This window comes from Lactuca virosa, chromosome 5 (assembly GCF_052849685.1).
Source record: "Lactuca virosa cultivar CGN04683 chromosome 5, Lactuca_virosa_CGN04683_v6, whole genome shotgun sequence".
Classification (NCBI taxonomy): domain Eukaryota; kingdom Viridiplantae; phylum Streptophyta; class Magnoliopsida; order Asterales; family Asteraceae; genus Lactuca; species Lactuca virosa.
This window is the reverse complement of record NC_136430.1, coordinates 332816750-332829724: the sequence shown is the minus strand read 5'-3', so window position 1 is coordinate 332829724 and position 12975 is coordinate 332816750. Positions and strand designations below refer to the sequence as shown.

Below are 12975 nucleotides of genomic sequence, written 5' to 3'. Positions count from 1 at the left end.
ATGAGTTGAGGAACTTCCTGGGAAAAAATGTTGTCCTAACACCTTAAGGAGCACTGGAAGAGTTGAGCCTTAACAAAATCCTTGCTTTTGTTCTTGAATGAAATATTTGAGAGAATATGGGGGAAGTGGGAGAAGTGGAGAAGTTTAAAATCTCCCACTGTCGTTGCTTTAAGAGGATAAGGAAAAAGGGAGAAGGGGTAGGTGCATGGAAAATTGGAAATCTATTGGTTCAAACATTGTTATTTGGTGGTTCTTGCATGGGTGAATTGCATGGGAAATGGGTATTACATCCCATCATAAAGTCAACCCCTTATCACTTTATGTTTTAATATAATACTTTTATAGATATTAATTATTATTTTATGTAAATATGTTTTCAATTACTCAAATTTAGCATAAAATAGTGGTTAAGGAGGTCTAAGTAATGAAAAATACGAGTTTGGTGGGATTCCCGACGTCAAAATTTCCTAAAATGAAGAGAAGTTCCGAAATGGTCAAAAATCTGGAGCCAAAAGTGAGTTCCAGAGTCAGATGGGCGAGTTCCGAAGTCAATTTCCATTGTTCCGAAGCTCCTCTCAGGTTCCGGAGTCAGCTCTGATCCGGAACCAATTCCTTCCGAGGCTGCGAGTCGAGACCTTCCGAAGTAAACACGAAGGCCCCGAACGAGGTTGTCCGAATGAGAGGTTATTCCAGATCGAGATTGTCCGGTGCAAGGGTATTCCAGAGTCCATCAGAAGGTCCGAAGCAGGGAGGGGTTCCGAGATGCGAATCTTCCCGATTCCTTAGAAGGTATTCCGGACTAAGAGGGTTCCGGACCAAGAGGGTTCCGGACCAAGAAGAGAGGTTCCGAAAATGAATAGTATATTCCGGAATGGGCTTGTTATTTTGAGTTTTCTCCTCTCGTTTTGAGTTGTTTTTGACTAAGGAAGATACATAGAGATATTTAGGAGAGATTTGATATACATGGAGAGATTTGGGAGAGATTTGATATACATGGAGAGATTTGGGAGAGATTTGATATACATGGAGAGTTTTGGGAGAGATTTGATATACATGGAGAGATTTGATATACATGGAGAGATTTGATATATATATGGAGAGATTTGGGAGAGATTTGATATACATGGAGAGATTTGATATATATGGAGAGATTTGGGAGAGATTGAGAGATACATAAATACTTTGTATTATAATAATACATGGTTCATTAGGACCCATAATATAACCCTTAATGCATTGATACAAGCCTTACAATAATTGGTGCTTACATGAGAGCAGAATTTCCTAGCTAAAAAGGCTAGTTGTGACAATATTAAATTAGAATATACCTTCTTTGTAGTTTATAAATTTTAAATCACAATTAAATAATTTGGTTTTGCTTCTTCTGTAAAGTTGGATAATATTATAATTATATGTCGTTTTAAAATGTTCTGGTTTTTTAAAATCGAATTATAAAAACCGATCCAATTGAATTGTAATTGGATCAAATCAGATTGGATTTGAACATAGTTTGGACTATTTGGATTCATTTTTGAAAACTGAAATCAATTTGGATGTATTTGATTGGATCGGACCGAACTGATCCATCCAAACGAACACCCCTATACCTTAGCGACCATTTGTGTAAGTTTTTTATATTTTATATTTTTTATTATATATTTTTGTCTTTGTATTATACCTTTCAACAGTCCCACTAAACTACGGAGGGTGCAACATAGCATTTAAGACCGGACAGTATCATGGGCGGGGAAGGGCGCGAGAACAGTCCCGCACGGCGGAACACCGCACCGTCGGTGCGGGGAAGGGTGGTGCGGGAACGGCTGAGGGATCCCTTTGCCGCGTTCTCCCTCCTTCGTTGATTGGTCGAAATGCTTTTTATTAAGTAGCCGTTAAAAAACGGTAATATATATATATATATATATATATATATATATATATATATATATATATATATATATATATATATATATATATATATATATATATATTACCAATGACTATATGCCTTTAAATGTAATTTTTTTGTTTTTTTACCCTCTACAACCACTATAAATACTCATACTTATTTACCTTCGATCAAACCTTCAAACAAACCCTCTACAACCTCTATTTTCTTCAAAAAAAAAAAAAAAAAACGAATCCCGACAATCAACCCCAACCTCTGATAGAAGGAAAAAAACTCATGTTTCGAGTTTAAGCACCTCTACTCGAAACATTTTTGCTATCGATTCATCATCACAAGGAGTTTATCGTCCCCAACTCGATGCTCCGATTCAATCTCCACTACAATTTTAATACCAAAATGTTAGACAATATTACCTGGTCCAAGTTCCAAATGTTACTCCGCAAATGTTTTCAAACTTTGTTGTTTTTCCCGATCAACATTCGCCAAATCAACCTCAAACCCAAACCCAACCCCAAACCTAACAACAATTTCAACTTGTCGATGAGTTGGATGACTCGGAAGAAGAAGAGATGATTCCCGAAACTCAACCCACACCACCCCCACAACGACGCAAAGGAAAACAACAAGCGCGCAAGGGTGTCGCACAACCGGGAAGACAAAAGTCGATAGCATGGCTTCCACAAGAAGAGCTAGTTTTGGTAAAAGCTTGGGTTGACATTTCTGAGGACTCGAAGACGGGAAATGCACAACCGGGAAAGCATTTTTGGTTTCGCATTTTAGAACGGTTTCGGGAGGAGCTAGAAAAAGATGACAACTACCGTACGAAACACCAACTGAATTCGAAGTTTCGAGAAATAGCAAAGGTGGTTTAAAAAATTAACGGGTTGTACAACAACCTAAAAACCCAACGAAAAAGCGGCCAAGGCGACGAAGAAATACTTCAAGAAGCTTTGCAATTTTACCTTGAGGAAGTCGGAAAACCATTCAAGTGGCATGATTGTTGGAAATTATTGGTTAGATGTCCTAGGTGGAAAAAATACGAGCAAGATTTTATTTTTGGAGTACAACAATCAAAGCGAACGAAAACGGGCTCTAGTGGTTACACAACTTCCTCCGATGCTCAGGTCGGTCTAGGTTTCAATCAGGAGGACGAACTCGAGCTAGAAGAAATTGTCTGACCGATGGGTAGGGACAGAGCAAAGAGGAAGAGAAAAAGAGACTTCTTCGGGTGCATTGGATTTCAACATGGACGTTGAGGAAATGCGGAAAATAACAGCGTTGTTTGATCGATATAATCTTAATTTCTCTGAACGTTTGACGTTCGACAAAGAAAAAGAAGAAGCTAGGAAGAAGGAGCACACGGAGAAACAAGAAATGGAGGATATGAAGTTCTTGATGGAACACACCGACCATCTCTCGGGACCGGCTTTCGAGTTCGTGATGAAGAAGAGGGAAAAATTATGAAAAAAATATTTTCCATAGGTTGTTGGTTTGTTTGATTTTTTCTTTATGTTTTTTTTTTTAATTTTCTACTTTTTTAAATCTTAGGTTTATTGTAATTTTTATTTTAATTATTGAAATGCGTTTTCTTTTTAATTAAATTTTTTGGTTGTTATTAGTTTAAAAATTATAAATCATAAAAATCAATTAATTTTATTTAAAAAAAAAATAGTGAGTGAAACTTTCCACCCATTTCTTGGGAGTAGGTGAGGGAAAGAAAAGTGAAGGAAATGGTGATGTACCCACAAAAAATGAGAGAAGTTTCCCACACACAACCTCCGGCCTAACAAGGATCTAAGTGAAAAATACAACTACTTAATGTTTAAAGATCCGTCGACACTTTAAATTAAATCAACCAATCAAATTTGAAATTAAAATAAATAAGGTGGGGTAGGTTAGTATTGAGTTTTGACATGGGTTAGGTTGAGGTGGGTATTATGATAAATTGAAAAGGATTTAAAACCATTAGATATGCAGTTACCATATATAGATTATTTAATTATTAAGAAAACTACAAATTTTGTTCATGTGATTTGAATGATATTTTATTATTAACAAAATTAGATCTTATGAAAAGGATTAAATTTGCAGTTTTAAAATCACGAAAACTATAATCATAGAAATCGGCAAACTATACACATACCAAATTTATGGTTTTCTCTTTACCATTTAACATAGTATAAAATTTGAAAGATATTAAGAAGGAAACTAAAAAAATTTTACATCACATTAGTTGTAAACCAATAAACAACAAGAGAGGAATTTTATATATTTGATCAGATCGTCGGGATATAAATTCATCTGTATATATATTAACAACTTATTCTAAATTATATTATCAAAATTTTATATATTTTATTTGATTATAAACATATAATATAAATTTTTTACATTGATTTAGAAAATAACGTTTTAAAATAAACTTTATTGAAAATATGTTTACACTATTTCTTAATTGTAAAAAAATATTATTCTTACTTAAAATGATATGATAAATACTATTATGATAATCCCTATTCTAATAAATGAATAGTTTTAATCTCTTTTGCCAAGTGTCATTATAATACAACTCATTACTAATATTATGTCATGTGTCATGTAGATATATTAGACAATTCATTTCAAAATTCAAATTTATATTTTCTAATTGTATGTTAAATTTGAAATTATAATAACTTTAAAATTTTGATATATCTTTTAGTTAATAATTTATTTAAAATGATTTATTTAAAATAATTGATTAATAATTATAAATTTTTATTATGAAAATTTAATTAATTTTATAACCGTGATTCCCACAAGTTATAAACTAGTGTGTTTAATAAAATTAGCTTGCAACTGAAACGGTAGTAAATTAGTTGTTAATTTTTAAAGTTGTAAAATTACATTAAATCTAAAAACTAGTTTAAACAATTTTTGGAAATAGAGTACAATATTTAAGATCAAAACCGGAGTTTTTTTTTTTTTTTTTTTTTTTCTTTTTTTAAGCTATTTAAAAAATAATAATAATAATTAAAAATAATAACTAAAAGCTACTTTATAGCTTAAGGAAGTCGTCATTTATTTGGATTAAAATACAAGAACAAATATATAAAATATACCACACGATATAAAAAAAAAATTAAATAATTGAAATGCATGAAAAAAAAAAAAGATTAGGTGGCCTTTGTAAACGACGTAATCGTGACGGGCGTCCCGAGTGCAGAAAATTTCCCGATGTCCACCGTAAGCGTATCGTATCGGAGAAAAAGCTCCACCAACATCAGCCTGCAGCACAGCACCACCAGGTCCTTCGCCGGACATTGTTTGTTCTCTGCCGATGGTTGTTCTGTTTCTCTAGCATTCGACCAGTACACATAATTTATCAGCTTCTCTCCCTCTCCGACGAACCTGTCGGCGATGAAATCATCTGGATTCTCAAACACCTTCGGATCCTTGGTGGCTAGCGGCTGATATCCGAAGATAATCTCTCCTTTCTTAATCTGAAACGCCGCGTCGTGGCTCTCCACCACAATCTCCTCCCTGGCTTTGGCGTATTGGAACTGAACAGGTGGATCGATTCTCAAAGTCTCATAAACAGCGGATTTAGTCAACGGCATCTTCTCCAAGGCAGAGAAAGTGATGTCTCCTTCTTCCTTAACGACGGCTCTGATTTCTTCAGCAAGGCGGCGGTGTAAACTCTCTCCGCCGGATCCGATCCACTTTATTAGAGTCGGAAACAGAACTTTCATCCCGCCGAACGCGTTAAACCCTGTCAGAAACACCAAATTATGGCAAGCTTCCTCTCGTTTCATACCCAACTTTTCAGCTTCATCCAGTAACAGCGACGCAGAATCAAAAACGGCATTGTAAAGCTTCTTGTATCCAGATTTGATCAAGAAAAACGGCAACCGAACTGTGTGGATGATGTCTTCGAGGAAACCCGGAACGTATTTAAGCCCTGCTGTTCCTAACGGAGCTAGCTGAAGAGCTAACCAGGTGGTGATGATTCCAGGACCTTTCGAGTTGAGCTTCGTCTCAGACGGAAGAACTCCGGTGACAAGCTTGAACACAAAGTCAAACGCCAGGTTATCACTGTGCTTATTAAAATCAGCGGATTTCTTATCTGTGATCTCATTTTCGAGATTCTCAAAGAGTTCCGACAAACTCGTCCGGAGATATGGAATAAACTTCTTGTGCGAAGAAGCGAGGAACGAGAGGAAGAAGGATTTGAGAGCATGGTGATTAGATTCGGTGGTGTCCAGGAAAGCGCAGACTCGGTAACCACCGAAGAAGGAGGTGGAAGGCATGTAGGTGCCATCGAGAATGTTTTTCTTTTCGACTTTATCGTTGTTGAAGAGGATGGTGAAGCTTTTGGAATCAAGGACGGCGACGACTTTAGAATTGGAGGAGATGAATGGCCCCGGCGGCATGTTGGTGCGGAATACGGTGGAGTTGTACTTCTTGATTCTGGATTTGAAGAACTCGTCCTGGCCTTGGTTGTAAAAGTAGTGGTAGCGATCCTTGATCGGTCCGAAGAAAGGCAGGCCATAGCTGCCGGGTATTTCTCGCAAGGAGAGTTGCGATGAGGATGCAGGGTGATCGGAAGAAGATGAAGCCATGGCTAAGTTTGAAGTAACCAATTAGAGGTGCGAGGTTGGTTTCTTTGCTTTATAAATGAACCAGCTGACTCATGCAACTTTTCAGTATATATATATATATATATATATATATATATATATATATATATATATATATATATATATATATATATATATATATACACTAAAAAACTCATAAGGTTTACTAAAGTAATAAAAGACAAAACTTATAAGGTTTACTAAAGTAATGAAAGACAAAACAATTGATTCATTACAATTGTTGAAATCCCTATGCGTTTTGTATATATTCTGTATATGTTTGTTTAACGGCATTAAATAAAAAAACTAAGTAGCAAGATGTTAGCTGATTACAAAGTACAAGATATATAAAAAGGATTACATATTTATACCAATCCAACCAACATAAATTAGAGAACTTAGTACGATATTTTATCCACTTAGATACCACAAGGTGTAATTCATCCGGCGTCTTCAATGGAGCACATCTCATTTTTTTTAACACCAACGGGCTTTCCAAATGAACCAAAACACCAATTAAGGTCCTTGCATTTTTGTTACCACACGCCTTTTCATCTAACAAACGCCTCATAGAGGACACATAGAACATACCTGAACTATCCCCAATCCATTTCCAAGAATCAGCTGCATCAGTGAGTCTAACATCATCCAAAGCAGTCGAAAGATTCAGCAGGGCATCCGATTCACGACCTCTCCTAGGTTGTGTATACCATCTCCGATTTGAAGCAGTTGTTCCCGTTCCTTCAATTCGATCACTGACTTTGCAATTTTTGTTTGATTCCATTTTATACAGCTCTAGAAACGAGTATTTGAGAGACAACTCATCATTCCATTTATTTTTCCAAAAATAAGTATCACTATTAGAAAACAACCCTTTAATGACACACATTGTGTGTCATAAAGGGGTATAGATAACACGCGAATGCGTGTCATTAAAGACTCTATCATAAAGGAAGATGACACACATTTGCATGTCATAAGCTTACAAAACACATCTATGATACACATTTATTGTTATTAAAGTCCTTGTCATAAAGGAACACGACACACATTTTTGTGTGTCATAATTTTAAGTGTTTAATATATATATATATATATATATATATATATATATATGTATATATATATATATATATATATATATATATAATTTTAATAGTTTTACTAATTTTCAAATTAAATAACACATTTAAAGTCTCATAATACAAAATAAAATATCATACACAAGAAAGATAATTCATTACGCAAAATATAACATGTCAAATACAAATAATCATTTCAATGGTAAATAAATATAATAAATTGCTAATATTGCACAAAATTTTACTATAGAAAAACAAATAACAACATTAAAAGGAACACGTGGGTAGGTTCTCATATGATAGTCTCCATTGTAGATTTACATGTGATATCACATAGTATATTCACATGTGATATTACATGGTATATTCATATTTGAATATTAATATTATATGGTAGATTCACATATGAATATTATATGGCATATTCACTTGTGAATATTGCACATTATATTGACATTTGAACAGGGGCGACTCAACCACTTTGGGGGCTCTAAGAAAACCAAAATTTTGTGGCCCTTTGGTCTTTACTCTACTTAATGTTATAAACCATCCTCGTTTATCCGAGCTTGTGACCCTTTGGCCTTTACTCTACACAGCGAGTCAGTGACACTTAAGTTCTTGATGGCCTTGAGAATAGAAGATAATGGAAAACTTAAACCTGAAAATTCAAATTCATTCCAAGTTCCAACCCCGAGTCTCTGAAAATGAAAAAAATTAAGTCCATTCAAACTAGAATCATTAGTATACACATGGCAGGGCATGAGTCAATGTAGGGAACAAAAGCAATAGAAAGATAAAGAACCAACATAATCCAGAGATAGCATAATCAGCCAGCCATACACGAACATAAACAAGCAACCAAAGCAACCGGTAGCCATACTCCAAATGAAGAACCAATGACAGTAATGAATGGTCTGTTGTTTTTTACTCCATTATCGTTGATAGTACAAAAGAAGAAGCTGATAGACAACACATTCCTCTCTGATTTTTTCAGAACCTTAGCCAATTATATATTTCAGTATAAAGATTATATAGTTTAAACTCATCAAACCAACTAATATAATTGACTTAAAAATCAATCAAGTAAAATTTTAGTGAAATCCAAAAATATCATGTGAAATACAACTTCAACCAAGTGGTTCTCCCTGTAAAACAAGGTCTTGGATCCACAACATCTTACATGTTTGGATTATTTCATTATTGGTAGATTCAAAAACTACACCCTAAATATTTGAAAAGAAAAGATCAACCTCAACTAAATCTGACAATATCATCTGAAATACAACTTCAACCAAGTGGTTCTCCCGGTAAAACAAGGTCTTAGTGATGGGTTTTGAGCATTCTAACACTCCTAAGGTGTACATGCAACCCTAAATACCTTGGATCTATGTTTTCTCTATTATACATGCAAATATCAATTTTCCAAGGTATTACCCTAACTAGCATACAATCATATGTACTAGGATAACAAAACTAGATAGAATACATACCTCTTTGTTGTAGCTTGATTCCATGGAGCTTAAGAGCCTAGTGCCTCAAGTGTGACTGTAACATCCCGGAATTCAGGTATATCTCTTTGATCATTTTCTTTCCTCAAGTTTCCAAAATTAGTCCTTGAATAGAATGTTTGGCTTTCGAGTACGTTGGGCGTAAGGGAGAGTACGTTGCGCGTACTCATGAGCGTATTCTTGACGCGAAGTCTACCCAGTACGCTGGGCGTACCATAGTGTACGCTGGGCGTACTAGGTTCAGATTGAAACCCTAATTGTAGGGGTGAGCCCTATATAAGGAACATTATGGCCTCAATTTTAGCCACCATTTCTAGAGAGCAAAACCCTAAGTGTGCCCTAACCCTCGTTCTAGAGCTTGTGTGAGTGAGGTTGAGCTTGAACGTGTTCTTGTGTGCTTTTGAAGAGAAGGAGGTGCCATTGAAGGAGCTAGAGTTGGAGGGCAAGATTTGGATCTGAACTTTCTGAGGTTGGAGCATTATTTGGAGGTAAAAAGCTCAAAGCTTTCTCAACCTTTTTGATTTGAGCTTTATGGACCATTTCTAGGGTTTTTGTCCCAAAGGTGGAGACTTTATGAGTAAAGGAGCTCCATAAGACCTTGATCTGTCCATTTTCAGTGTATAAAGTGTTATAGATCCATAAAAATCCAGTCTTGAACGTTAGGAGTGAGCCATGCATGAGATATGAGCTCTTTAGTGAAGGAAGTGGTGTGTTTTGGATGATGTTGACCATTACAGCCATGCAAAAGCGTAAAGTCTTCGACTTTATGGATTAGGAGGCTGTAGGGGGTCCAGATCTGTATTTTGAGCCAAGGTCTTAACTGATTAAGACCATAAGTGAGATAATAGTGAAACTGGGACGTACGCTGAGCGTAAATCCCAGTACGCGGGGCATAGGGCTCAATCAGCCCGATATCAGCATAGCGGTCGGGTACGCCCAACGTAGGAATCTGGTACGCGCCGCGTACTCCTTAGGGTTGAATTTTGTTGACTTTTAGGGTTTAGTCAACAAATGGACCTTTGGACCATTGGAGGGGTAGAATGGTCTTTTACCCTTCTGAGAGAGTATAGGAAGGGATTAGTCTAGCCTTTGAGAGCCTTTATTAAGTAGAGATATTTTATGTATGTGATTAGGCGGAGGCTAGACCGGGAATTTGAGTCCGAGATTATTCCAAGATAGTTCGAGGTGAGTCTTCTCACTATACCTTACCTAGAGTGGTACTTATGTGTGACCGGAAGGTCGTATGTGTTTATATGTGATATGTTATATATGTTTTATGTGATATGCTATGATATGATTCGCCTGGTTCGGACCGGAAGGTCGACAGGGTTTGGACCGGAAGGTCATCAGAGTTGGGCCGGAAGGTCAACAGAGTTGGGCCGGAAGGTCAACAGAGAAGGACCGGAAGGTCATCAGGGTAGGGCCGGAAGGTCTACCAGAGTTGTGGAGCCGGAAGGTCCAATGAGACACATTGACCGGAAGGTCACATAGAACTATAGCCTCGAGTGGCTAATTTATATGCATGTGGTATTTTGGGGAACTCACTAAGCATTCGTGCTTACCGTGTTATGTGTTATGTGTTTCAGGTCCTTCCGAGGATCGTGGGAAGGCACCGGCGTGATTGTACACACACTCTTGATGTTGAACTATGATTGTGGATCCTGGATTGAATAATTGTGTTGAAAACTTGTTGGTTGTTTTTTTGAGAATTAATGATGTGACATTTGTTATGAATTTTAAATTGGAAAATTTTGTTTGAAAAATCATGTCATTACAGTGACACCTCAAATGGTTCACACAACATCATCAACATTTGGAATAACCATGAGAAGAGATACTTGACTCTTAGAAATCGGCTTGCCCTCTTGTGTATGCCCTAGTACCAATTTCACCAACCAATGGAGTCTTTATATAGTGTGGCTATTAGGGTTACACCATGTAACTCATGACTTTACCCATTCCTTATGCTCCATGGGTTTTAACCTCCATGGAGTATTCATGGATCACTCTATGGGTTTTGCCCAACATAAGGAATCATGGATCATAAGCCCACATATATAAGAATGAATGCTTTACACAATCAATCCCCATATATTTAATTAGTCTCTTTTGATCACTAAATTAATTCCAAATTAATTCTTGATCAATACTAATTAAATAATATGACTTCATATTAATATATTAGAACTTATAATATATTAATATGTCAAAAATATCCTCTTCTCACAAAAGGTCTATCCAAATGTCCCGATGCCATGCAACCCAAATGGACCATGCCGGGTCGGGTCAAGTATATACCAATTATAGTTATTGACTTAGACACTAATCCAACACTTGAATCCTCCGTATCTCACAAATTTGGATTACTTCATTAGTGGTGTATTGAAATCTAAGTAATCCACAAAAAATATCACAAATCTTACAAAATTTAGCTTAATTTGGAAAGCAAAATTTTGGAAGTTTATTTACTAGAAGCTCAGACTAAATTATAGCTCTACCTATCATGAAATTTTGATGTGCATAAAGTATACCTAACAACGTTTAAATTTATAACCTAAAAAAACTTAACTAACTATGCACTTATAGGCAGTGTACCTAGTCGGATTATAGAATAGTAAGCAAGTCAGATGTCAATCACAGGGAATTGTATATAATTAATAAAATAACTACTAAAACTTAAACTAAGAAAAACAACTAGAAGTGGGGGGTTTTATCTGATTTTACAAGTTCAGAATAACTTAATTAAAATACTCAACTAATTAGTAAAGTAAATAACTAGAAAAATGATTTTAAATCAAGAATAAATGATACTTTCGTTTAGCTTCGAATCCCTCCTGTTTCCTATGGTTGATTTCAAGACAATGGATTAATTTTGTTAGTTACCAAATAAAAGTTACTAGTTATCATGATCAGACTAATTAGCATAAGTCAATTCAATAACTTTAACCCCAATGATCATGCAAGTTAAGGACGCTAAATTAATTTTAAAGATAATTTAGACTCTGAATGATAGAATGTACATAGTACCATTCTTTGGTCCAGACTAATAATCAAGCAAATATTATGATCAAATACTGCTCTCTAACATAGTTAAGCAAGTAACTTATCATTTATACTAGGATATGACTAATCACTAGCTCTAACAATTTAATGATCATAAATATCTAGGTAAATCAATTTCATGCAATTAACTACAGTTTAGCTACACAATCTTGAGACAAGGCAATAATGATAAAAACTTTAACAGGTTAGGTTTAGATTTATCAATCAATATTTAAAGCTAAAATTGACTTCATCAATCCATCAAACAAGAAATCAACGCATAGTAATTAAGATTTCATCTAATCTAAACAAAAGAAAGGGTTTTTAGCCCATAACTCCATATTAAAAACACATACACAAAAGGTAAACCAAGCTAAACATCATTAAACTAAGCAAACCGAATGTGTAGATGCGAATCCTGGCTCCAATCTCTTTATCCTTTGATCTCTAGTCGAATTATGCTTTTCAAGGGTTCTTAAAAGGGTTTTCCCCATGAATAATCGCAACCCTAAGGCCTCTAACTCTTGAAATCGATTTAATGTTCGTATATATATACTTTCCTAAAATCTGACCACCATGACGTGGTGAATAGACACCACGACGTGCTCTTCTGTTAAATGTCGTATTGTTCAAGTCAGTTGATTAGTCGAGAATCTTCCATTCTCCACGTTGTGGTGGATGATCACCACGTCGTGGTCTTCTATCTTCACGCCTTCTTTGTCTTCTTTTTGCCTTATTTCATTCATTCCTACTTCCAGCTCCTCGTTTTTTTCCTTTCCATCTCGAGCATGTCTTTGCTACTACAAAACAGATTTCAA

General features: G+C 35.5%; 1 protein-coding gene and 1 non-coding gene across 2 annotated transcripts; both read right to left on the bottom strand.

Annotated features, from left to right (window-relative positions):
- Positions 1–4918: 4918 nt before the first annotated feature.
- LOC145117164 (allene oxide synthase 3-like) lies at positions 4919–6571 on the bottom strand. Its single transcript, XM_079053466.1, has one exon. It carries the CDS (start codon positions 6505–6507, stop codon positions 5062–5064), a length of 1446 nt encoding a protein of 481 aa, XP_078909592.1. The 5' UTR covers positions 6508–6571; the 3' UTR covers positions 4919–5061.
- A 1943-nt stretch (positions 6572–8514) lies between these two features.
- LOC145118173 (small nucleolar RNA snoR97) lies at positions 8515–8622 on the bottom strand. The gene has a single exon (XR_013713149.1). It is a non-coding gene; the product is annotated as a small nucleolar RNA snoR97 (small nucleolar RNA).
- Positions 8623–12975: the final 4353 nt, after the last annotated feature.